The 27,756-nt window shown below is 45.1% G+C and overlaps 1 protein-coding gene across 2 annotated transcripts; it reads left to right on the top strand.

Moving 5' to 3' along the window:
• Nucleotides 1-985: 985 nt before the first annotated feature.
• LOC144932055 (transcription factor CP2-like) lies at nt 986-25,403 on the top strand. 2 transcript variants are annotated; one of them, XM_078856122.1, is made up of 15 exons: nt 986-1,122; nt 9,622-9,773; nt 10,930-11,006; nt 12,084-12,189; nt 13,772-13,878; nt 14,742-14,894; nt 16,673-16,783; nt 17,186-17,283; nt 18,458-18,521; nt 19,676-19,769; nt 20,315-20,405; nt 20,521-20,570; nt 20,733-20,875; nt 22,012-22,063; nt 22,654-25,403. In XM_078856122.1, the coding sequence occupies exons 1-15, from the start codon at nt 1,037-1,039 to the stop codon at nt 22,689-22,691; spliced, it is 1,422 nt and encodes a 473-aa protein (XP_078712248.1). In that variant the 5' UTR covers nt 986-1,036; the 3' UTR covers nt 22,692-25,403. The 2 variants fall into 2 exon arrangements, with proteins under 2 accessions (XP_078712248.1, XP_078712247.1); XM_078856121.1 differs by lacking the exon at nt 986-1,122 and adding an exon at nt 7,243-7,545.
• Nucleotides 25,404-27,756: the final 2,353 nt, after the last annotated feature.

Below are 27,756 nucleotides of genomic sequence, written 5' to 3'. Positions count from 1 at the left end.
CTCATCGGATTTCTCCAGGATAAATCAAGATTCTGATTCGAAAGATTCCCTTTTTAAATCCTTTATATTAAGTTCGCTTGCTTGCTTGCTTGCGTGCTTGCTTGCTTACGACCGTGCAAATCTTTCGGTCGTTTTTTAACCCACTTCCCGTGATCCAATCGAGCTGACATTTTCCACACAGACTCGTTGTGTGTGACAATTAATTTTCGTGAAAAAAATGTCCAAAATTTTACACTGTTTAGGGAAAACAAATTAAATATTTAATTACCAATTGCTTAATACTGGCAGACAACCATCTGACCCATAGGTGGCAGCCATCTCAAGCCAGAGGACGAGAAGACTCTAGCCGCCACGCATATAAAGGATTTATAGTGAAAAACTTTGTTTTTACGGGTTTACTTGTTTACACATTCCTTTAACTCACTCTGTTGTTGTCGTTGTATCCTCAAATCTTGTAACTCAATTTTAACCCACTTCTCAATGTGGTATCGACTGCAAACTTGGTATACTTATGTCATACTGATGACAATACTATATTGTATCATACATTTTTTTTACATTCTTTATGTTATGTTTCGGCTTGGGTCTAATTGTCCACGGTCAACTCACGTTGGCTGTAATTGGCCACGGTCTCTTACGTTATGGCAAGCTTCGGGGCCACCTCCTGGAGTCGTGGACTTCTGCCATTACTAGTACGTTTAATAAAAGCGTGTTTTAAAAAAAAGTTTGTTTAAAATATTACTTAAGTCTCAACTTTAATTCGCGGAACTGCATTAGCTCGGCACTGCACGGTCGCTGCGTGGCCCCGTTCGACCCTCCCCGTGCGTGACGCGGGCCACGTCAGAGCCCCGCGTGAACTCCCCAGGGGGAATAAAGAGGCGAGGTGGCACCTGTGCCACAGAGGCGCTGTGCAGCCGCATCTATCCGCGCGGTCAGCCGTGTCCTAAATCTGGCCGCGTGCTCTCTCTCTGCTGCCTGCATCTCCCTCCCTTCCTCTTCCAGCGACTGTCCGTCCGAACGGTCCCTGCAAGCGAAGATGCTGTTTTGGCACGCCCAACCGGAGCATTACCACCCTCACCACCACCATCACCAGTACGCGCCTGCACCCAACAGCTACCTGCGGTAAGCGTGTTCGTTGTCGTTTTTTGTGTGTATGCTCTGCAATGTCACTTGTTATGCGTAAAGGAGATACTTGTGCTGTGAGGAAGGGTCATTGCCAGAAACGCCAGTTTGTATGTGTTTAACAGAGGTGGGACAAAGTCATTGTTATGCAAGTCCAAGTCGAGTCGCAAGTCATCAAATTCATGACTCGAGTCTGACTCGAGTCCAAGTCACATGACTCGAGTCCACATCTCATAGGTGGGACAAAGTCATTGTTATGCAAGTCCAAGTCGAGTCGCAAGTCATCAAATTCATGACTCGAGTCTGACTCGAGTCCAAGTCACATGACTCGAGTCCACACCTCTGGTGTTTAATGTATGCGTATTATTAACTCCGTGTTAATGGTGAATGTGTTGAGTTTATGTTTGTTTTTATAATGGAGAGGCAGTGCACGCGGGACTGTGTGCACCAGTGTCTGTACATGTGCCATGTGTGCATTGTGTCTGCACACGTGTGGTGAGCACAGTCTTGCCATGTGTGCATTGTGCCTGCACACGTGTGCATTGTATTGAACGTGCGTCTATGCTACTCCAGGGCCGTGGCCAACTGTAATCGCCCACCCGTCCCATATAGAGTTGATGCAGCCCTTACCTCTGCTAAGCCTTTAACTGGCGTACCGTGAATAGTTGATACGGCGCGACGACGTGAAGTAGAATGTAGAACGTCACCGATATCGTCTCCGGTAGCCGATCGTTTGCGTGAACTTCAGTTTTCCGCCTCTGGGTGAGTTGCCACCTCTGCCCCCCCCCCATGCATCACAATTCATATGAACTCACGATGTTTATATCCGACCCCTTTACATTAAGTTCGTTCCTGTAAGTTAGGTGGTAGCCCAAGCAGTGTATTACATGAACGTGCGTGCATGATTGCGTGTAGGGACAGTTTTGCCCGCTCTTAATCCCAATCAAGCCATAGCGAATGGCCCCACAGCACGTGGTCCCGCAGCACATGCTGCTGCTGCTGTTGTATAAAATACCTGCCCGCAGCCGGCGCCACGTGTCCCGAAATCGCCCCCCTACTCTGCCCCATGCATTTGAGTGGCCGTGTAAACGGCCATGCGCACAACATGGACAAATGCATCGCCGTATTGGTGCTCAACACTGCAGGGGGAGGGGGGCTCTCGCTTTTTTTTATTGTCCAACGCGATGTTTCCTGAAGGAGGCCAGGTGACCCGTAAAAGTCAATGTTTTGTTAATGATTTCAGATGACGATCTCCATCGGCAATGGTTTTGTTTTGCCTCCTGAGAACAGGTATAGGTTTCTGAAAGTATCCGCGAGTTTGTGACCCATCTGTACGGACATATCACAGCCTTATTACTACTTGACGTGTGGGGGAAAGGTAGAACAAAGTAGAACCCTTCTTGAAATGAGTCATGAGACTCTGTAACATAAACAGTCACTTATCATTACTCTCTACCATACCACCCATGGACCAACTTGGTGAAGTATGGTTAAATAACGTCCAACTACCCACGAACGGCATGGATTGACAACAGATATGTCTGTGCATGTACATACCACCAATAGGCTGGCGTGAATTAATAGCGTATCTTATTATATTTATAGCGCAGCTTCACTCAAGGTGATTGGCATAGTTAAAAACTAAATGGTGACAAAATACAGGGTGTTTGAAAAGAATGGACCCGATTTAAAATCGCTATATCTCTGCAACCACGAACCGCCCATGAATGAAACTCTTACCACTTGAAAGGACGGGGCATAGAGTTTCAAATGATTACCGATAAATTCCTCTCCCAGCTTCAGTCATTCGCAAGATGGTGACCCCGCAACACAAGGCATGTTGCGTTCTGCAGTTCAGCAAGACTGAATCCGTAATTGCGGTGCAGCGTGCGTTTGAACGGCGTTATGGCATTGATCCGCCAATGTCAAAGAGCATTCGTCATTGTTACCGACAATTTGAGGAAACAGGCTGTTTATTTAAGGGGAAGAGCACAGGGCGACCACGCACCTCAGAGGAAAACGTGAGAAGAGAGGCGTTTGGGACGAATTCAATTATCGTCTCGATGTTGTCCGTACAGCAGGTGGAGGGCACCTAGAGCATTTATAAAATGGTTACTAAAACCGTTGGTAACTTTTTGTGTAAATTGTAACATGTTACCATCGTGAAATATACTGCTTTGAAATTGGGTCAATCTTTTTCAAACACCCTGTAGAATGATTTGGTGTTCTGCCATGGCGCGCATGCTTTCACTCTGGGTACCGTAGCTTTCACGCAGGGCTAATACAACAATGCCTCAGCGAATTGGGTTCCAACAAGTCAAACGGGACTCGTCTCAAATGGGGACCCTTCTCAAATGGGACCCATCTCAAAACTATTCATTAGACCTGGTGGTGGATGAGGCTTATATTTTGAATGATCGTTTTACTGGTAGGAACCTCATGGTTACACCAGCCCACAGGAGATTATTGTGTCCGTCCGTCGTGCATCCAAAAATGGGAGGGGTGGGGCTGGGTAGGGAGGTTGGGGAGGGTGGGGAGGGGCTGGGTGGGGAGGGGCTGGGTGGGGAGGGTGTCGAGGGGCTGGGTGGGGAGGGGCTGGGTGGGGAGGGGCTGGGAGGGGAGGGGCTGGGTGGGGAGGGGCTGGGTGGGGAGGGGCTGGGAGGGGAGGGGCTGGGTGGGGCTGGGTGGGGGGTGGGAGGGGTGGGGCTGGATGGGGAGGGGCTGGTTACCCCGTGGTGCCCTTATAAAACTCAACGTTTAACCTACTCACGCCGGCTTGTGCCCTCCCTCACAGTCGGCCATATTTGCGGAATACACCACGCCGCCGTTGACCCTGACCATTGACCGAGCAACCCAACGTTCCTACCAGCTCCCTCCGCAGGAATGTGTTCAAGCTCGCACCCATATGCAGGGGGGACTGTCTCGTATTGTATATTGGTTAGATATTATAGTATGCATGTGTACTGAGTATAACGAATTCAAAATAGAGTAGATCAGTGTGTACACAAGACATTCAACGTGCACTTTCGGATCTATAAGAATACCTACCCCCAACTGGTTCTGCCTGCCATTATTTTCCAATAAGCCCTCCTCACCAACGAAGAGCGAATGCCAGCAATGCGTTACACTCGGTTAGAGGATGAAACAGACGTAGTTTAGATGTACAGTGGCCAATTTAAGTGTAAATAGTGATTAAACTAGCATTTAGTGGAAGTCCTCAGCTGTCTACCTGAAGCTATGTGAACCACACACCTACATTCTTTCCCCCCAATATTCTTTGCTTAAAGTTATTCTCAATCTTTACAAATATGAGGAATTATTAGTTAACCAGGAAATACCAGAAAATGGGTGAGATTAGGGGAGCCAGAGCCTGACCGTACTAGCCACGTGACGGCGTATCGATTTAGCTGTTACAATTTTTCTCAGTGATTTGCAACGTTACATAGAATGGACAAATCAATTACTTGTTGCATGTTTTCAATTTTCATACACACATCGCACTTAAAATAGAACATTGTTTTTAATGCGACATCGAAGGTACCACATTGCAAAATGTGTTCATATTTTCATATACTGTAAAAGTATATGACTCTGCTGTACAATACTTCCAAAAAATGATTTGTTTTATTTCAGCCACGTAAATCTCGCGATAATACAGCAGTAGATTGACAAGATGAGCTGTACGCCCTAAAGCAAAGAAAATCCACAATACGATTGTGGCCATGCGATACAAACTATGAACTACGTAGTGAAACCACTGGAGTCTGCGCTCCTTCAATGGAAGAGGAAAATATCAAAACTACACGAATTGAGCTCCTGGACACATTGCTGCCATCATGCGCAAGAACAGAACAGTACGGAAGTCGTGATGGCGTGAGAGATCAGCGTTGGCAATACTGTAGTTGAATATTTATATCATAAAGTAATGCTAAACAGCTGTACTATTGTACTGTGGCAATACGGGACTTATAATTCCGAAGGTTGCCGGTTACATTCGATTTCCCGGCGCGGCAGTTGAAACAATGGTGCGAGAAAGTCTTCAAATCACCCTCCCAACTTCTGTCCAACCCAGCAGTTACAAAAATGGACAGAACCGCAATTAAAGTCAAATGGCAGGGTGGTGGGTTAAACCAAGGCCGTAATTATAATATATAATTATAATGAGCATATTTGAATATTGGGGACACACATCCCCCCCCCAATATTCAAATATGCTCAAAATGTCCCCCCCCCCAATATATTGCTATAAAATAGATTTCTGTTTATATGATTGTGGTTATGGTTGGACTTTATTAATCCCTAATCTCTGTCATTACAATGAAACAAGAAAAAAACAGAGCAATGTTATAAATACAATACGCTATTAGACATTATTGTAAAAAATAAAAAAAAATTCCATCCTATGTGTTAGTGAATTTTATTATATTTTAGGCAGGAAATTCGTTTTCAAACTTAGATTTTTTTTTTCTGGAGGGGGGGACCCCCAGACCCCCTGGAAGATTTGCCCCCCCCCCAATGTTGACTCCATGGCTTCGGCCTTGGGTTAAACTGTGGGTACTCTCACATCTTCCAAGATAGCCTTAGCCAGCTGGCAGGAGTCAGAACTTGTTTTGTCTAAAGAGGACTTCCCCTAAAGCAGTGGTTCTTAACCTTTCCTGCAGCCTTGCACCCCTTTGGTTCTCAACAGTAAAACATTCATGTTAATAAATGCATAGGTTTCATGAAACGAAGTAGTCGTACTTTCGTGCCCGTGCTTAATTTGTGTTTCGATTATTTACCTTCTAAAAAAATCTGGCCATGCCTCGCACCTCCCAGAGGGTGCGTAAATCCCAGGTTACGAACCACTACCCAAAAGAGACCCCCACCACACTCGTGCGAGGCCCTTCCACACGAGCATTGGCCGTCAGCGAAGCCGTTGCAGGGCTGCCCCTTTACCCGTTTTGGGCATGGGAGTTTGCCCCCACCCCCGGGCCCCCGCGGTGACGGCATAGTTGCTGACGTCATTTCCTCGTGGGCGGGGCCAGGCAGGGCTCAGCTGTTCGCTTGCTGCGACGACTCGGCACTTTAAAGCACAACACGCGTACGCCGACACACACACACGCTCTCCTATACACACCACACACACTCTGCTATACAATCACACACATGTTCCTCTCATACACTCGATACATCTACGGAAACATCAACATTGCTTAGTTCATATACTTATCACACACTCGCCTCGAACACGTGTTTTTAAACTACCGCATTACCAACACGTGTACCCACATCGTTCTTTACATTCACGCGCTAGGCAGTAATTACACAGTCACCGCTCGCATTACACAGAACTGTGTCGTGGCACACAAAGTGTGTTGAGTGTGAGCGCCTGTGGAGTGGAGTGGAGGAACACGTGTCCACGAGTGGTAACGCGGGCGTGAGGCGCTCACTGCACTGTACACACTGTACATACTGTATACACTGCACTGTACACACTGTATCCACTGTACTATATTCACACACCTCGCCCGCTTGCAACTAAAGTCCGGTTACTCCGGGAAATATTTGAGAGGGGAGACCGGTGAGGAAGAGGGGGGGGGGGTCGTGCTTTGTAGATGAGGGCACACAGGTGATGAAGGGCGACTGGCAGGTGATGAAGGACGACTGGCAGGTAAAGGAGGAGGCTGATAGGTGAGGAAGGCACACGGGGGGGTCGACGAGTGAGGGCGCAGTGGAGAGGGGGCAGGCTGGTGGGGGGGGGGGGCAGGAGGTTGAGGGTGAGGGGGGGGGCAGGCTGGTAAGGGTGAAGGAGGCAGGTGAGGAAGGAGACAGGTGAGGGTGAGGAAGGAGACAGGTGAGGATGAGGAAGGCAGGCTGGTGAGGGGGGGGGGCAGGTGAGGGTGAAGGAGGAGACAGGTGAGGGGGGCAGGCTGGTGAGGGTGAGGGGGGGCAGGTGAGGGTGAGGGTGAAGGAGGAGACAGGTGAGGGTGAGGGGGGGCCTGGTGAGGGTGAGGCAGGCAGGTGAGGGTGAGGGGGGGGCAGGCTGGTGAGGGTGAAGGGGGGGGGCAGGTGAGGGTGAAGGAGGAGACAGGTGAGGGTGAGGGGGGGCCTGGTGAGGTTGAGGCAGGCAGGTGAGGGTGAGGGGGGGCAGGCTGGTGAGGGTGAAGGAGGAGACAGGTGAGGGGGAGCTGGTGAGGGTGAGGAAGGCAGGCTGGTGAGGGTGAGGTTGAAGGAGGAGACAGGGTGAGGGGGGGGCTGGTGAGGGTGAGGAAGGCAGGCTGGTGAGGGTGAGGGTGAAGGAGGAGACAGCTCGGCCATGGCGCTGTGGGCTCTGCGTCTGCCCCCGGTGCCGGGGGAGACGTTTGAGTTGTCGCTGTCTCACGACTTCGAGGCGAGTCTGTCTGGCATCGGACAACACCTCGACCTGGACGCCTACAGCATGAGGTGGGGACGGTGAGGGGGGGGGGACACGACCCGAGATACGGAGACACAAACCACACATCGCAGGGACGCCGCCACCTGGCACACCTCAACACACCTCGACACAAGCAGAGACGCACATGGAGACGCCAGTTATAAACCATATGAACAAGCACAGAGACACAATCGGAGGTACGCATGGATCACCGCTGGTGGACACGCACAGGGAGACAACCAGGCGCCAGAGACAATGAGAGAGAGACGGATGACACCAGAGCCAGAAGCTCCCATTGACACACAGATGATGCACTTCGTACCAGAGATGCCACTAAAAACCAACCAGACACACATGACAGGAAAGTCTTTTGGGGGGGGGGGGGCACAACTTGACGCACAGGACGACACCGCCAGGGACACGCACATGACACTTTGTAACTCCCCTAGACTCCCCCTGGGGGAATGAGGGGCAGTTCTTGGTGCTTGGGTCTGTCCTGGAGACTTGTTTTGAGAGGATCGTCATCGGGCTCGTTCCTGGGGTGTTTTGTGTTGTGCCTCCCTTGGTTATGCCGTCGGTGGTATTGATTTGCATGGCGGTGGTTGTTGCGTGCCAAGGTGGAGGGTGGTGGCTGGATGTTGTTGATGGTTGTTGCGTGGCAAGGTGGAGGGTGGTGGCTGGATGTTGTTGATGGTTGTTGCGTGGCAAGGTGGATGGTGGTGGCTGGTTGTGCTTGCGTGGTATGTTGGTGACTGGTTGCATTCGTGGTTGTGGTTTCTGTGGTGCTGCTGATAATGTGTACATCTGGCACCTACCAAAGAGTGTGCACTCGTCAGATCTCAACCAATATTGGTGCATATTAACTCGGATTAAGCCTCAGTTTTGAGTACTTGCTGTGTCAGTTATTCCGGATTTCGTTCGGCTTTCGTGGCGAGTGGATGCAATGGCTGTTACATATTTTATCAGATCCACATGGCATATAGTGTCGTCTCCAAATCGTATCAATGCTCCTTCTGACCTGTGTGCTATGAAGAAGGTCCATTGCCCGAAATACCAACTATTGCAATCTCTTTGCCTTCTAGGCAGTGTTATTAACGAATGTGAGTTGTTGTTGTTGTTAAACGTTGGATAAAATCCCACTTTACATTTCGTAACAAACAATTGCGTGTTTTATCTCGACCGTTCTCCGTTAAAGGTGCGTTTTCCTATTTAATAGCCTTCTTCAAAGTTGCCAAACGCTGATGATTAATTGAGCCAGTTGTCATGTTGTGGCTTTCACCTGATTTTATGGATCGGTGAACCCGCCAAGAGCTTCTGTCTTTGATGCTAGTTCATCTGCGTGCTGTCATCTTGCTGTGCTGTATACCCGATCCCTCCTTGCGCTGCTAACGGCCTGGCATTTTGGTGTGTCCATTTTAAACACTGTTTTATGCCACAGCCGTCTTGGGTTTCCACTGCTGTACCCAATAAACAGCAGCTGATGTTTATTTGAAAAGTAAATTCTACCTCCCACACTTATAAGCTCTGCAGTTGTTTTGCAAAGTGTGCATGCTTGGTCAGGGGGGGGGGCTTAGTTCATATTTACTGGCCAACAGCATGGACAGTTGATAATTGTTTTTTTACCCTTTTATCTGGCAACAAAACTGACACCTTTTTTACAAGGAGTCCTGTTTGCATAGACCACAATACCTGCAGTCGTAATGCAAACAAAAAACATAACTCTGATAATGTATGCACTGTCCTTGAAGTTGATTGGTCCACACCCGAGACAGCTTTCCTTAGAGCCTAGTCTCACATGGTGTTGGACCAGATGACGTCAAAAGGCGTCCTTGTAAAAAAAAGGTGTCAGTTTTGTTGCCAGATAAAAGGGTAAAAAACCAATTATCATATTTTTTATTCTGGGAAGTGAGGTTCCAATGGAGCATGGACAGTTGTTTCTATGCAATTTTTGTAAAAACGGCAACAAACATTAAATTTATCGGCTGAAAGCAATTTGACAGCCTCGCTGTACAGGGCACGTCTCCATCACTCAGGAACGTTATATATCTTGGTCTGGCGGCGTCTGGATGTGGAAATAAACTTCCGGCGTGCGTGTGATTGTGCAGCGATGTGCTGGCGCTGCCCATCTTCAAGCAGGAGGACTCGCATCTGCCTAGCGAGCCAGAGTCGAAGCTGCCACCATTCCAGTATGTCATGTGCACCGCCACGTCACCCGCTATCAAGCTTCACGATGAGACTCTCACCTACCTGAACCAAGGTGAGAGATTCCACCTGTATGCGCACCGTGCCACCGGGCCCACAAGAGAGCTCAACTGGTATAAGCCAAGGTTAAAATAAATTAAATTCACATCTAAGGACGAGTAATAGTGTGTCGAATATCAAATCCTATAAGATAAGTTTTGCGGTGTACGTATTTGTTGCATAATTCATAAACTACCATTGTCAGGCCCATCCCATTAAAATACCAGGAAATTCTGTTGCTTAGATTTTCTCAGTTGTGCCGTGTGGATCTCCGATGTGTGTTGTTTGGCATGATGTTCATTGCTTCTTTCCATGCTTATAAAATGTCTGCCTTATCCTGCACTTTGTATTTAAATCCCATTAATGATTACTAAATGGCGATATTGTTGGTGATTTATTTATGAGCAGGTGAGAATTCATTTAGACGCGCTTCTTTTCAACGAGATGCGGAAAAGCAGCATCATTTGTGATGTAAAACTAATTTGGTTGCAATTCCAAACCGGTGCTCGATAAATACTACCACCACAGCACTGCCGGCATGGCCTGGTTGTTATTATGAATTGGAGGCTAAATTCAAGTTTATAAAATGATTATGTATCTGCTTGTGTTCATGTCTGTGGGCCCTTCGTAGGAATCGCTAAACCCTTCACCATCGATTGAATGTTCCTTGAAAAATGTTCTGGCTGAAAAAAATAATTGGGCCCCCATCGTTAAAAGAACATGATGTTTTGGCAGAAAAATCAACTCCGTAGGCATATTTGATGTTATGTAATGTGTGCACCCGTTGGCTTGGCTGTCTGTCAAAGTCGGAGGGACAGACTAAAAAAAATATTTTTGGAGATGTTCAAAGGTTTCCAGTTAGGCATTCCCGATTTCATATTCAGCTAAAACTCATGTTATCTTACTGCACCTGTGACATGGGGTGGATTGACATGAGCACCGTAAGGAAGCATACTGTGACAAATGCAAGCGCGGCATTTTCGTTCGTGTCTGCCGAAGCATTTGTGTCAAACATCGTGAGAATTATTTTATTATGTTTTATTTTTATTATTTTATTATTTCCATTTTACGTGACTTTACCGAAAGAACCAAGAAGATGAATCCCTGCAGTCACGAAAGCTTTAAATCGAAATTTAATGTGTCAATGTTGTCAACTTTTTTTCTACACTCAGGACAACCGTACGAAATCCGCATGTTGGACACCAGAAAGGTCGGAGAACTGATAGAGGTCAGCGGAAAGTACGTCAAGGTGAGTGTAAATAAATCAGCTCTGGTCTCAGCTGTTGTCAGGCACTGCATTCTTATGATTGCAGTAGATTGCACTTGAAAAGTTTGCATGGATCTGTAAAGGTCTCTGTGCAAGCTGACCCGTTCCTGCAAAGTGCTGTGTAGTTTCCTTTAGTCCATGGGCCAAAACGGATGTTGGTACCACCTTAGGTAGCAAAACTGTAGTTGTACTGATTTCATTATACGTCTCATAACAGATAATTATCATTTCATAACCAACTTGTTTCAGATTGGAATCGGATAATTCACTGGTATTGGCTTCATAAAGTAATTCGAGCTACTACATTTATGCTACTACATGTGGTACCGCCAATTGAAGTGCCTGCTCTGGGCTCCATGGACTGTTTCCCATATTGGCATAGCAACCCTACAGTTTTTATAACTTGCAGAAACCCGTTTATTGCATCATGCTTGGATTTTGCAATGCATCAGTTATCATCATACCCAGTGCACAGCACAGGTCTTGATGCTTAGCCCACAAAATTGATTTGAAAATCTATCATATTTCCTGTAAATCTATTGCTTGGTTAGAAAAATACATCAGGTGTAAAATCAATGGCAGTAGATAAGCTAAAATATAAGCTATGAAAAAACAACCACTAAAACACAATTACTACAATTCTAATTGGATTTCAACCCACATGCTGTTTTGAACCACTGTTTTAGAGCTGGGCTGTCCGATTGCCTTAGTAATCTCTTTTAGCAATTATTGGTCTAATTATTTGACTAATTGTAGAACACGAAAGTAGTGTCATACGATTAGTCATATAATACGAAAAGAGTTTGACTAATAAAAGGTCTCCCCTCTCTTTTTCCATCTGACGCTGGGCAGGAGGTAACAGAGGGGGCTTTACATCGGTATCAGCCGCGTCATGCTGGGTGTGGGTTGTTGGGACTGCTGCCATTTTTAATGGGGCATGTGTAATCGACCATAAAAATGTGGTCGATTTTAATTGTCGGCTTTGAATGGACTTCACTCAGTCCCAGCTGAACGCCGTTTTCTCGCCGTTGAGACGTGGTGTCGTCTTTGTGCCGACAGAGCATCGTACGCGTTGTGTTCCACGACCGGCGGCTGCAGTACACGGAGCACCAACAGCTGGAGGGATGGCGGTGGAACCGCCCGGGAGACCGCATCCTTGACATCGGTGTGTGTGCAGTGTGTAGTGCGCACGTAATGAACAATAGCAACTTAATTGTGAGTAACGTGGTGCAAAATGCTGCGTGCTCAACTTGATGGACAACGTCCAGGAGGCCTGTCGGTCAAAACATCAACGACTTTTCTACATTTTTGTCATCCGTGTGTAGTGGACATACTGGAGACATCCGTAATGAGGTTCAAAGAGGCAAGATACACTGGCTCTGTGAAACAAAAATTTGTGTTTTAATATGGAAAATGCTATGCCTAACATTAATTAAAATTATTACTTGAAATATTGTAACTTGACTGAAAAGTCTTGGCAAGATATGTAAGTTGCCGGGAGATGGCTTGAGAGAATTTCTCATTAAAACTGGTGCTTACCTTGTGTTGGGGTGTACCGCGGTCGACTGGGGCAATTTTCTTCTTATTAACACATTGACTCTTTGCCGAATGCTCGCTCGCACGCATACGGGTACACAATGTGCCTGCATTTGGCATTGGTTCAATAAAAAACTTGAGCAGCTGTAAAGGTCAGCTGCAGTGCATGTGCGTCGTAAGAAGGGGTCTGTTTGCGCGTGTTTTCATACCGGGCAACATGAAATTATGTTGCAGAGATCTTGCCATGCGATTTTTCGAAGCGACGATTTTATTGTTGTGATTGTGCTTTGGAACTTTTAATTTGAGCTTAAGACAGAGAGCAGATTGTACTGCAAGAAAAATGACTTGACGTCATTTGCCATGGATGTTTGGCAGGATGCAATTTCCTGTTTTATTCAGAGTGCATGAGCACCACATTAGTGTTTAAAATTGTGGAAGTATAAATAGATGATAATTTTCCATATTTGCAGGGTACGGCTACAACATTGAATGAGACATTTTGGTTATCCATTAGTGTGACGCACATCATACGTTAATGGGCAAAGCTCGTCGGAACAGCAAACAAATACACAGAAAATTTGTGAATTAACAATGGTCTATTAAATTTAAAGTTGACTGGTGTTATTATTTTACCCGCTCGAATTTATATATATATATGAATGTAATTTTGTTTTAAATTCTGTAGCACATTTTTTTAGAGATGCCTGACTTTAATCATACATAATTTAAAACAACGAAAACCCCATTTCAAAATCAAGTATCCTACAAGGAAGGCTGTAGATCAATTTAAAGACAAAATTTGCAAGCTACTGCTTACGCGCTGTTGAAAACAATCCGTGTAAACAGAAAAGAAACATAATTGTAGTTCATCTTCTTGGTTCTTTCGGTAAAGTCACGTAGAAGGGAAGTAATAAAATAATACAAATAAAACATAATAAAACATTATTTGTATTATTTTATTACTTCCCTTCTACGTGACTTTACCGAAAGAACCAAGAAGATGAATCCCTGCAGTCACGAAAGCTTTAAATCGAAATATAATTGTAGTTATTGCATACAATAATAAAATACTATGGAGACAAGGCAGCTGCATTAGAATCATTCTGAAAAGAGTTTTGATATTCAGTGTGTTTACAATAGAGGTAACACATCAGTGTTTCCCCGCATGTAACGAGGCTTGCGGGATGTCGATTGCTTGCGGTGCGTTACAGACATTCCACTGTCGGTGGGGATCGTGGATCCCCGGGCGAACCCCACGCACCTGAACACGGTGGAGTTCCTGTGGGACCCGACCAAGCGTTCCTCCGTCTTCATCCAGGTACTGCACCAACCGTAGGCTGCTGCTGGTTGTTGCTAGCACTTCCAGTTGCAGCAATGAGACGGTGTCCTCCTGATTTCCTGTTGTTGCTATCGGGACAATATTTGTCGGGGTAAAGGCTTTTTTGTTCGTGTTTCGTTTAGGTTGTAATTGCCTGAATTGCTGTCCCACGGAGTACTTTAACAGTGTAGTCCTCCCGAGGATTTTTTTTTAATCTCCAACAGTAACGATGAGTACCGCTCTGCTGACAGCATCCCCCCAAACTGGACTACCAGGCCCCTGTGGCAGCCCTGAACTGCTTGCGTTGGCTCGCGGATCTGAAATTTTACAGTTTCCCTAAGAAGCCCAGATATCCTGACTGGCGGGGGTTCGGGTCTTTAAAAAACTCCCATAAATAAGTTGAGACTTTCATCGAACAACCAAAATGAAAACGGTCTCTCATGAATGGAATTGGTCAAGCATCCTAATGCAAGACCATCCATAAAAATCTTGAGACTGATTAATTCCAGGATAATTAAAGGACAGTGCAGGAGAATCGTTAGTTCTTCAGTGTTCTAATGTCTATACTCCTCACCTTCTCCAACCCACACTGATCAAGGTGGTGAAGTATGGTCGAACAATCCCCACGATCCACACAGCGTAGGGAGGCCTTCATCCAGCAGTGGATTAAGAAAGGAACTGTAATTGACATGATGTGTCGGTGTTCGGAGCCGGGCTTTGTATATATTTTGTGTTGCAGTTGGCAAGGGTTGATTTGAAGCCGTTCTTATTTAGGCTCGCAGCGTAAACTTTATTTCAGGTTGCGCCCCATCTGGCGAGACGAAGGGTAATGCTTGCCTGTTGTGCTGTGCCACCCTCTTCAGGTGCACTGCATCAGCACGGAGTTCACGCCTCGCAAGCATGGGGGAGAGAAGGGCGTCCCGTTCCGCGTGCAGATCGACACCTTCAAGCAGAACGAGGGCGGGGAATACACGGAGCACCTACACTCGGCCAGCTGCCAGGTCAAGGTGTTTAAGGTAAGGTTAACAGCTGCACTCTCCCCGTTGCCTGCACTAACGAGATGGGCGCATTTGAATGGCAATTAGAAATGCAAGTTGGGGGAAAAGGCCAAGCGATGTGATCAACAAAACAATTGATATTCTGAAAAAAAAAAACGTATATGACTGCTGAAGCACTGCTCTGAGTCTGCAAGTCTCTACTAAGGAAGCCTCTCTTGGAATGTTGGGCGAATATTATTGTTAAATATACGTGCGATGAAATCGGGAGGTTTTCTAGAAAGCCTGGGCAAAAGAGGGGATAACACTCAAATTCTGCACCAATTGGTCACATGCAAGAGGGATGGTTTATACGTATGATGGCTTGATCTCTGTGATCCAACCCAACTTCCCAAGTCACTGGAGCAGTAGCTATACAGACCTGAAGCTATTTATATAGCCATCAAGTACGGAGAGGCAGCGTGCAAACACACGGGTTTGCAATGTGGTTCAGCCTGGAGCGAAGCCCACATTATTGATCACAACCTCTCACACAAACCACGTCCAGAGAAATGCTAGTTTGTCCTGAGAAGCCAAATCCTCATGCTTTTTCGTCCTTGGGACTTCCTGCCACATTGCCTGCCACTCCCATATTTGGGTGACTTCCTGGCACAGACCATATGTTTCACCACTGATAATTTCTGCTTGGCACTGATAAATAGAATAAATGGCACAGCTTTGGATTTGGATAATGCGGTTGAAATTAATGTCAATACAATCCCAATCACATTTCACATTTTCTACATAGTGTTGCTTTCCAAATGGGAAACGCGCAACAAAAAATGCTGCCGGGACCACCTTCGAGTGCACTAAAATTTAATGAATTGCCTCATTCATTTTACAGCACGAAAAGCGGTAAGCTTTTCTGCACTTGTTTGAAAATGGCATGGCCTTTCATTGTAACGACTCAATAAGTTTTGGATTCAAGCCCCCAAGGGAAGGTATTTAATAATCTGTTAAGAAAAGTCAAAACCTTTTGGTTTTTGTTTCCTCCACCCTGTGCAATGAAGTACTTCCAATACAACTATGCACATGAAGCTAAAGCATGCTTGCCTTGCCCACAGGCTAAGAGCTTGTCAATGTTTACATTTTACTGGCAAACAAACACATACACGTGGGGAGGAGAAAGGGGAAGTCTGTCTGCATCACGCACTAATGTGGAAAACTTGCACAAATGTCAAGCATGACAGATTCAGTCTCGTGTGCAAGTACAATCTGATAAGTGTGTGCTCTGCCATCGGCTCTTCGGGCACAATTTCTCCGCCTATTTATTTGATTAAATAGTACAGATTTTCAACTAAAGTGTCGGTAGTGTGCAATGAGTGGTGATGAAATAGGGACCATGTCATTTGGATGATGTGAGAAAGGTCATTCTTCACAAGACAATTTGGATGTACATACCATTGAAATACAACTCCATCTTAAGATGCTATATGAAACATTGCGACATGGACATCCTGGGTGAAATGACGCTTATTATTTATTTAATCAAGATAAAGAGGTAGTTACAGTGAGATGAGATGCAGGCGATATTGAGCATGGGCTGAAACTAGGGCCGAGATTGAACAATACGGATTTCTTGGAAAAGAGCGTAGGAGAGAGAGAGCAATCTCCCACTAAATAATGGTTGGTTAGGAGAATTTTCAATAAAAGGGGTCAGTTGCTGAATAAAGCAGGGGAGAGGCTTTGATGTTTTCCTTAAGCAATGTGACCACGATGGGGTTAAATTCTACATATATGCCCCCATGCTGCCACCTTAGCCCAAGGGCGCTGACCGCAAGCAGAAAACGGACCGCGACAAGATGGAAAAGAGAACGGTGCTGGAAAAAGAGAAATACCAACCATCATACGAGACCACCATCCTGACCGAGGTACTTGCTGTGCCGTAACTGCTGGGGGGGTGGCAGTCACCCCGACGCTAGGAAGTGAATGGGGTGCTGCACAGCGTCGTGATAGAATGTATGGAAACCGATCACCTGGGGACACTTCACAGCAGAGCATTCTGTTCTCTGTTTTCTAAAACCACTGTTTAGGCAAATATTCTTGATCAATGGTGATTGAATACTTTGGCAGGGTTGGGAATATGGGGGTACCAGGATTGTTGTTGTTCCGCACAGTTGGGCCGTCTGTAAACAGGCTCAATGAATGGGTGGTTTTAAGTTGCAGGTGTTCTCTACTACAACGTACATTTTATACTCTATTGCAATCTCTGTTTTAAAGTTATTTTATAAGTTTTGTTTATCGATATATATTTGCATTCTTTACTTCGACAGTGTTCTCCGTGGCCTGACAATTCTTACTTGAGCAAGAGCCCCTCGCCCACACCAGGGTTGGGGTCCACCACCCAGCCTAACTTCACCGTGTCGGAGACGTGAGTGCTTTTCGTGCAACGCATGCAACTCGCGCAGTGCACGAAGTGCAAACAAACATTATCCGCGGACACTCAGACAGTCAGTCGGCATCATTTGTCTCACGGCCACCCCAATGGCAACACCAGGCAGCACAGCAGTAGCAAGTGTATCATATTGCCTTGAGCTGTAACAGGCCACATCAGTTGTCAACTCTGCTTGGTAAACCTGTTTCCCTGAGGACCCAGATAAGTGTGCTGTAATCTAGCACGACTCTGTTCATGATGGGAAAAACGCAATGGCGAGCAGCTCTTTTCAACTTCATAATGAAAATAAATTGTATTTTATATAGCGTCATTCATGCTAATTGCTGGGTGACAATTCCACCTCGACACAAGTGCGATGTGTTTTTGCGTTTGTATTGCCTGCAGAGTGCTTCTCCGCTGGGAATGTTACTCGCAGCCAAGCTCAAGACAGTCAATTTGAATATGCATGGCAAACTTATCAATTGGCCACATTTTTAATAAACCAAAGGTGTTTCACCACCTTGTTGTTATGTATGGTCGAATGGAATGGTTGACAGATTGCACTGATTGGATGTAAAGGCCATTGTTTATTGATTAAAATTATGACATGATATACGAGGTTGACTGCAGAATCCCTTTGTGTGATGATCATAGCCATGCAATATGACTTTTTTACATTTGTGACATCCTTAAGGCGAGTAAGGTAGTCTAGAAATATTTTTTATTTGTAGCCCACCAGGGTATGTTTATATAATCGTTAAAGGGATTGAATGTTTTATTTATTTAGAATGTGGTTGTATTTAGACTCTTAATTATATAGAGTACATTTGCATCTTTTTTATTCTGTCTGGTATTACTTTGTAATACACAACAGTCTGTAAAAGTAAAAAGTTTTTTTTCTCCAAAATATTCAGGACGTGAAATGGCATTCTTAAATTTGTTGAAATTGGAGCAGCCTTACAAACCCCTTCCTAACCAGCTGTTCCTAATTGAAGCTGTTTCATGAATGTCTATTTTTTGGTTAAACTATGAAATTCACGTGATAACACTAATTTTCCACAGTTGGATCACGCATAAGTGAACCTCGCATTTGCCCACATTATTTACCGGGCGTGTTTTTTGATAGCGTGTTACCATGGTCGCTCACAGAGTTGCACTGTCTATTTTCTAGGTCTGGAAATTGTTCTTCATCACCCACACATCCGAGTGAAAACCTTCCAGCCCCCACTGGAGAGGTAGCCCTCTTACGCATTAATTTCTTCGGGATGATCATCCTACACAGCTTAATACACAGCTGTTGCCATCGACACGCGGATACTGCGAAACCCTTCCTATGAACCTAATTTAAAATTGTATTGTGGAGGAACATATATTTCCTCATTAACTTTGTTCTGTTTCCTATTAAGGGGTGAATATTAATTATTTAGTTCATGATGTATACGCATTGAATGGAATATATAAGAATGGATGTTTTTTTTTCCATTTAGTGTGTGTAGTTTGTAATCCAAGCAACAGTGAGAGGCTGCTGCATTCACCAAAGTGTTAAATATAATTGATTGAATTTCGATTTAAAGCTTTCGTGACTGCAGGGATTCATATTATTGGTTCTTTCAGTAAAGTAACGTAGAAGGGAAATAATAAAATAATAAAAATAAATCATAAAATAAAAACTCTAACGACGTTTCGGCCACAACACAAGCGGCCGTCCTCAGGTGAAGAAACAGAGCTGTCGGAAAGACAGCGTCCCATCATCATTTGGGACGCTGTCTTTCCGACAGCTCTGTTCTTTACCTGAGGACGGCTGCTTGTGTTGTGGCCGAAACGTCGTGAGAATTTTATTTTATTATTTCCCTTCTACGTGACTTTACCGAAAGAACCAAGATCATAGTTGATTGATATATCAAATCATGACCCTCCTTCTGAGCGATTTATCGATTCTCTGTATTTGATAAATCGTTACATCCCCAATGCCACTGGATAATCTTTATATTCTTTGGGTCTTTCGGTAAAGCCACGTAGATAGATCAAATAATTTAAACTAATAACAATATCACGATGTTTCGATCGCAACACAAGCAATCGTCATCAGGTGAGAAATATCACGGGAGAGCTGCAGAGAAATAATCTTTCTCTGTTTTTATTTCTCACTTGACCACTTTGGCATTGTGCTTCATTTATTTTCGTTCTCGCAGATATCTCTCAATTCGTGCTTACTTGGTTAAATGAAATAAATACATAAATACCTCTGTGTTAAAAAGCACGTGATTTTTGTGTCCTTAATTGTAACGCGTGTTGTGTTTGTCAACTGGGCGATATGCCCGGGGCGAGATATTGGGAGCTCACTGTGCATCGCTATCTCTGCTTGTGTCCACGTGCATCACGCTCACAGCAGCTGCCCCCGGGGGCTTCCATCCAAGAGACCCAGCAGTGGCTGCACAGAAACCGCTTCTCTCAGTTCTCAAGACTCTTCAACAACTTTGCAGGTAGCGCCCGTGAGAACTCTCACAGCCACATACAAACCCAAGTGGGGAGATTCAAATCAATAGCATATGCAAAAAGGTCTTAAGGCCCTAGAGAAACCGCTCGGGCTTTAAAGCTGCTCACACATTGTATAGCTTTTGGCAATGTTTGTCTTTCTTGATCACGATAAACAAAATAAAAATGTATCCTCCTGTAAGTACGTTTTTTGTGTATTCATTGGAAGCACTTGGTGAACCAGAGTTTGTTGATAGTGTTTCGCTAATTTAAAAGTCTATATTGTATTGTGCTGTTTCTTCAATATGCATGCCACATTTCCTTGATTCATAAACAATATTCCTTACTCTCACAATGCCTACATCAAATCCTACTTGTTAGCATCAGTAATATTTTGATATATGCAAAGTATAGGCATATTATTTGCAAGTGATATATTTCTAGAAAAATGTATTCTTGAATTCAGACTGACCCTGAATCTTGACGATTCTGCGAATCACGGAGGAATCATTACGTACCAAGTGGATTGAATTTACTGCTTGGATTTCCCCAGGCACTGACCTTCTGAAGCTGTCACGAGACGACCTCATCCAGATCTGCGGCCCAGCAGATGGCATTCGCCTGCACAACGCGCTCAAAGCCAAGTAGGGGTGACACCTGTGTCACCGTTTTGTATTAATTGCAGTTATTGGGTGTGTGGGCCTCGGAAGCCATAACTTGACTAAATTACTCGTGTTTCCTTTCTCCCCACACACCCAGATCTGTAAGGCCACGGCTGACCATCTACCTCTGCCAAGAGCCGCAGCAAGGTAGAGTTACATTTTTTCAACGATTGTTAAATTTAAAAGTCAAGCGAGCACACAACTTAACTCTATCTGCGAGAGAGATGCATTCGATCAGTGGCTGTCCCGTTGTGAAGAGCTCGATGAATGAGGCTGTTAAAGGGGCTTGGTTTGTGTGTCGTGTTGCAGTGTACCATGCCATATACCTGGAGGATATGAACACACTGGAGCTGACGGAAAAGATCGCCACACTGTTCAGCATCCTGCCCCAACAGATCAGCAGTGTGTACCGGCAGGGCCCCACGGGGATCCACGTCCTGCTGTGCGACCAGGTGCCGACCGCAGTAACACCGTGTCAACGGTGTAAAGTGTGTGTGTGTGTGGTGTACAAGTGATGCATCAATGTAAATATTGATTCTTAAAATCGCAATAAGTGCATCGAATTGCATGTCTAAGAAACCAAGTTTCCCGACGGTCACTTGAGTCCACTTGCATTCGCTGTAATGTAACTTAAACATTTTCTTGAGTTAAGCCGCGACCATGATTCACAACCATTGATGTAAGGGGGCTGGAGGAGTATATTATAGCACCTCTCATGTGTTTGTATATTGTACCACCCCTTTGAGCAATATCTTGACAAGAGATGCGATTTCAATTAATTTTAATGAGTTATTCATCTTTGCATATGTTCAATTGAGTCCCAATGTGCTGTACACATCAATCCACTACACTTGTACACATCAATCCACTGCTGCGTGTGGGATGTGGGGGTTATCTTGACCATGCTTCACCACAGTGGTCATTACGGGTTGGTGAAGTTGGGAAGCAGAAATGGGAGCATAGAAGTACAGCACAACAATGGCTTTTGCAGTACTGCCTTCTACTGCCCACCACGTATCCCTGCAGCCGATACAAGCCTGGTTGCCCCTCATCCAAGCACTAACTAGACTCAAACCTACTTGGCTTCAGAGACCTGACACGATTGGGTACATTCCAGGTGATTTGGTCACGGCAATTGGACATTTTGGGCCAAAAAATGTTCAACCACAGAATCCTGGCTGCCCTGCCACACGTGCTCAGCAGGGTGTTTCGGGAGCATTACGCTTTTCCAGCAGAATAATGGATCGTGGAGAGGAGGAAAGTTCAGCGAATAAACGTGCCTTTAGGAGGTTGCTTAATTGAGAGTGCTACTTAGTTACAAAAAACACTTTTGGGAGAGCTGTGCAGTGCACACTGGAGCATGTAATGGGCGTGTGCACTGGATTAAAAGTTCACGAGGAACCCCATTGTAATTAAATTTTAAATCTCGCTCCAGGCAATGGTGTTGTTAATGATTCCGAGGCTCCATTCTTTTTTTACCTTTTACAGGGCTTAGAGTGCTACAGCGTGGCACCAGCTCCCAGTGCAGTTGTAAATAATAACCTTTCGGTGATATACATTATTTAACTCGTTGCTTTTTCAACACTAGATGATCCAGAACTTCCAAGATGAGGCCTGCTTTGTCATCAACATGGCAAAAGGTAATTAACTGGTTTTCCTCCTAAGACAGTGGCCTGGTCAAGTCCTCTTTATAAACACTCGAACATTGTTTATGCGATGTCTTTACGTTTTGTGATTCGGTACCGTTGTTTTGATAGCACTTGATTTACATTCCACGCGAGTCACATTGTGGATGTTCTAAAACGTTTTACTTGCAAACCTAGGAGATGCCACAGTGTAGGGCTTTTCACGAGTAGGATATCAGTATTCTGACAGAAGATAGCAGTAGCGTCTCAAAGGAGATGGAATACCCATGAAAAAAACAGCATTCAGGAGGAAACGGGAGCTGCTGGTTAGACAGATGCGCATAACATTGCAAAATATACTTGTAAATACCCTCGCATGGAGCAATGATATACATTTTTAGCAAAGCGCTTGACTTGGTCATAAGATCAAAGTTCAAATCCTCGTTGGGGATTGACTCACCCCAGTTTTCCTCCATATTCCAATGGACTTGAAAGTTGAATTTCCACCACGGCCTCAGAGCCACTTGTGGATGTGATCACCACTTAATGCCAGCTTGAGCTGAGAAATGTTTACCTTGAAAGTTGGTTGTGGTTTACCTTTGCAGATGAAAGTGGTGACTGCTATCACGTGATCCTCAAGTGAATCGTGTTGAGAAGCTTGTCGTGACCACGGCCGATGCTTCTGTGGACCCTGACCAGGGATGACTACAACCTCCTTGTACAGAATGAAAGAATGCCTCGTGGGCGAAAAGGAAGAAAACAAAGATATTTAATGAGCGCTGATGAAAGGCAGCTGATGGGAAGGGATTCATCATTGTTATCTCCGTGCTCTTGACGACACAACTATGGCGTGGAAGCAAAAGGAAGTTGCAACAGAGGCTGCCTCTTACATTCCAACGGGTTCTGACACTGCATTGTATGAACGCGTTTTGAGATTTTTCCACTACAGCAGATCCTTCAGATTGTACTTGTTGCTATATTTGGTGTACATACTGCCATGTAGTGCTTCTCTAACACTGTCTCAGGTTTTATACGCTCTGAAGTGAAGTTTCTATGGTGACAAATAGACTGTCTTACTGCCAAAAAGAAATTTCTCTGAACTGTACATTTTTGTGTAATTTGCTTATTTTTGAAGAGGCAAACTTTCAACTGACTAAATATCAAGTAAACATTTATATAAAGTACATATTATGAACAAGATAAACATTTGCACTGTTATTTGTAAGTGTATAGTTTAATAGGGGAGGGGGGGGGACTCACACAAATTGGGATGTGGCATAGGCCTAGTTTGGTACTCGACACTCGGATGAGCTGAATTAGTATATTCCCACAATGCACAGTAGTTCTCCTTAAGTGACAGCCATGACCTAAAGTGAACTTGGGAGCAGAGTGCATTTCATTCATTCAGACTCTAATGCCATAATTCACGTTCAATCGCTTAACGTAGAATTTCACAACTCGCGTTAACTCTTTCGGTTGTAATTCCCCCTCTTTTAACTCAGGTTTTAACGATAAGGAGCAATTATCAACAGGCGCCACAGAACTTTTAGCGGAAAATCTGCATTATTTGCATAGAAAATACTCCCATCACAGTGCAGGTGATGTACAGATGAACAGATTGATGCATGTCCTCCCAAAGTTGTGTACTTTTGTAAAAAATTAAAGGGGTAAGATGGTAGGCGACTTGTGGGGATGCCTGCTGTCAGCGGTGGCGTCGTGGGATAAGATTGAGGTCAATCGACAGTGACCCAGTGAAACATTGCTTTTCTAGCTTGAACGTCTGCAGGTGTATTTCGAGCCAATACAATTTTTTTTTCCTGGGCTTCAGTTTTACTTGCACACGTGATGCCCTTTTGATAATGCAGCTTGCAGGCTCGTTTGTGAAAACATTGTTTTTAAATGTACAAAAAACGTCTTGGTTTAAAACATTCTAAATCGTTGAGCAATTAACACTGGTCTAATTGACGCGTAATACATATTGTCATCTGATTGTTTTATTGTGTAAACACTGAAGCAGCGTTGGTTAAGCGGTGCTGCCATCGACTGGCTTTGTGAGGACTGTTTTATTGGCAATGAGATGTAAATAGAACTGCTGCAAGACCAAACCGCGTTGGGCACGTGTACCAAAGATTAATACCGTCTGGCCTCGACTTCAACTCGTGTGTTTGTTTTGTATACAGATGGTGGCATTGTTGACGCGTGCTGCTTGTGGTCGCGTTTCACTCTGGCGTGAGCAGAGGTGGGGGGGGGATGAGTCGCCGCCTGTATTTCTTGATTTTCCAGTTGCATTTTACCTGGGTTCACGGGAGTGCAGCAGAGCTTCGCAGTGAGAGTGATTCACGAATGACGACGTCGGCCCTGGAAGATTGGCGCCTCATCCTGCCCGAGCATCTTTCCTCGTTTGGCTAAAGATGAACTTTTGTCGAATTACATTGTAATTATTATTTTGCGTTACATAAACACACCGCACGTTGGCGTTGTTACGTAACCAAACATTCAACGCGGGGTTGTGTGTTGACTGCGATCTCAAATAACTATAGCCATGTACCAAAGTGAATGCCTGTATGTGCCTTGATCTGTGTTCCAGTGTCACTGTAGTGTGCAGAGAGTAAATCCGACAACACGCGATGCTTCTTGTAGGTCGCTTGTTTCCCGTACGTTCGTTTGTGTTTGTGTGCGCCTTTGGGTTTCATGTTTCTGGCCGACTGGTACCCCACCGCCTCGTTACTTTGTGAAGACAATAGGTCCCACGCGAGGGAGTCGTCTTGCTGGGAACGCCGCGACCCCCTTGTCCCGTTGAGTTTGTGATGAAACGCGAGAAGCGTAGTGGGTGGGAGCGCTCAGGAATAAAACCGCCCGTTCCTGATCACAGCAATAAAACGCACACCCTCCAAATGGCATCTTATAATTAGTGCTTTTTTACTGTCAGTGGCTGGTGTAGGGAAGTGGAACGTGTGTGGATGGTAAATTGTGCGCCTGAAACGGCTTGACTTGCCGACTGCGTTTTTCGACCTTGTGTTTCCACTCTGGTGAATGTACGAATCAACTGAAACAATCACATGACCTAACTCAGCGGTCGGCAACCAAAATAACGAAGTGCCATTTTTGGGGAATTTGATAAAAAAAACTAAATATTTTAAGCGCCGCAATGCATGTGAATAATGTCACGAAGCAGTTCTTAAAGAGCCGCATGCGGCTCCGGAGTTGTAGTTGTGTCGACCCCCATCGTAGTGGAGAATATACATAACAAGTTAACAACATAGATGGGCAGACAATGTCTCTCCACAGACGTGTCTCCACATAACAAATACAGATATTTCGGCAGCATTGATTCAGTAGAAGCAAACTGGTCCGGTGGCAACAGTCATTACCGGTCAAGATTGCTGAAATCAATGCTCGTGAACTTGCAGATGTTAATGGAATGATCTCTTGAATATATGGTTCCTAGTTCGACGCAACATAACTTTAAATACATTCATTACATTACGAAAATCGATTCGTCCTCGCACGATTCGACATGTATTGTGAGCTGAAATATCGACTTGTCAATAAATTGATGCACCATTGTATGTGTAATGTACGACTCCGGAGACAAACTGTAGAGGCACCTTATTTATTACTCGTAACTCGCACTTACACTCGCTAGCATGTAACACAACACTTACCGCCTAGCAACGACGGCGCTAACTGACCAGATAGCTGGCTAACCATCTAGCAGTGGCGACGACGACCCTGACTCCCATGACAGTCCCGAGCTCCTTCTCTCGCGCCCCCTTTTATCCTTCCAGTGGGGACTGGCCACGCCCCCCTTCTGGAATCATCTCAGCTGGTTCCTGGGAGCTTAAAGATGGATCCCTTGCATGACCCTTGCCCCAGATCTTCCGCATGGGTGGGCACACCCATAATTGCTACTCCTGGTCGCCAGTCAGCGCTGCTACACTACAAGATGTATCAACTATTTGAATGAATAGGACATCTGAGGCGTACTGTCTCGGCCTCGCTGTGCGCTGCGTTGCACCACGATCCGAGTAGTTAACCTCGCAATCAATAAACCTTCAGAGCTGGGGTGAACATCCAACTCCAAACGTATTTAATGAATAGATCGAGGTAAAACTGACGGAAAAACAGTGCAAAATACAGCATCTATTAATACTTGCAATATCGATACAATGGATTAACACAAGGAGTATCATCACATTGTCTTAGATAACATGAAACTCCACAATAGGTCCTGGATGGACCAGGCACCTACATTAGCACTGAATAGCTATACAAGAGAATAAGCTACTTTGTTGAATAAGGTCACTTCGTGTAATCACCATACTGCAGCATAAATGTACGGCGCTGCACATAACACTGAACTGTGGATGAGATACTTCTTCATCCTTGCTCTCAAGATCAGATTATTTAAAGTTACATGGGTACAAGTCTCACTCGACTTATTAAATTACAAGTAACATTAACAATAATGCAAGTGGCAGGCTTCGTTGTTAGCTGGGCCTCATATTTATCATAACAATTTAACAGCATTATAAATGAATTTACAGCATTATAATGGCAATCCTAACATTATAACAGCATTCCCAGTATTATAAGAACATAAACGAATTCACAGACAATGCTTCTTAAAGTCCCACAATGAACAGATGCACCAGTCTTCACTGAGACGCTATTTGTGCCTCCATTTTGTACTCTGTGTAATGGCTGACACCCTGCCTCATGGCTTAGAGAATGTTAAATCGTCACTTCCTGGTCACGTGACCAACTCAACACCATATCAGGAAATTCCTGTGGAATCAACACTCCCATACCTGCCATGGGGCAGAACACGGACATTCGTCCAACCTACATTGTCAGATTAGAACTAATGTGGTAGGGAATTCCGTTTTTTTTTATGAACGAAAATGAACATTTCGTTTTTTGACATTCAATTTGGCGACATCCTTTATCTGTTGCATACAGTATAGGGTCCAGTAACCCATCCAATGTTGCATTTATCGCCCGTTTGTAAATCTACTGCTTGATGACGGCTTGCACATGCCGTGAATACAGGGTCATTTGAGCATACTCCACCATGCTGGTCAGTGCGAGTTGGTAGTGGAGGGGGGCAGGGCAGGACCTGTTCAGATGTCACTCGCAAGGGATGTTGACCACGACCAGGATTCAAACAAAGGTCAAGGGGTTTTATGGTGCAGCGTGCTAGCCACTGCGTCACCGTTCCTTCCCTATCCAATCGTACCTTTTTTTCACGTCATAAGGATTTTGAATAACGTGTTGACTGCCTGGTAAGTGCAAACATTCTTAGGGTTTATTCTTGGGGCTCCTGTTGCTGCTACTGCTATTCTAATGTTGTGCCTGTATCCCTCCTTTGTAGTGTAGCGGGTAGCGCACTGCGCTACGAACCCCGCGACCCGAGTTCAATTCCCGCTCACGGCCATGGGTATCCCCGAGGTCGATGCAGCCTAAAATGAGTACCCGATGCGATATGTAAACATCACCACTGGGGAGACAAAGGCGGCCGGGCGTGGTGCTGGCCTCATGTGCTGTGCCGGCCTTCATTGGTGGTGCTACTTGCTCACAGCACTTGCCCCAACAGTCTGTTAAGGCTACACGGGATATCTTTGTATTGTGGTCCAGTTTTTCAGGGAAAAAACAGTGCATGGTGTCTGTGTGTTGTTGAAACTAGACGTCCATATATGTGTAACCCC

Source organism: Lampetra fluviatilis, chromosome 1, assembly GCF_964198595.1.
Source record: "Lampetra fluviatilis chromosome 1, kcLamFluv1.1, whole genome shotgun sequence".
Classification (NCBI taxonomy): Eukaryota; Metazoa; Chordata; class Hyperoartia; order Petromyzontiformes; family Petromyzontidae; genus Lampetra; species Lampetra fluviatilis.
This window is presented reverse-complemented; position numbering and strand designations above follow the sequence as displayed.

What these genes read in the sequence shown, in the direction of transcription:
- LOC144932055 (XM_078856121.1), top strand. Translation starts at nt 7,418, where the DNA reads ATGGCGCTGTGGGCTCTGCGTCTGCCCCCGGTGCCGGGGGAGACGTTT. An exon ending in CTGGACGCCTACAGCATGAG is followed by an intron (nt 7,546 to 9,621) that starts GTGGGGACGGTG and finishes GTGATTGTGCAG; the next exon opens with CGATGTGCTGGCGCTGCCCA. An exon ending in CTGCCAAGAGCCGCAGCAAG is followed by an intron (nt 20,571 to 20,732) that starts GTAGAGTTACAT and finishes GTCGTGTTGCAG; the next exon opens with TGTACCATGCCATATACCTG.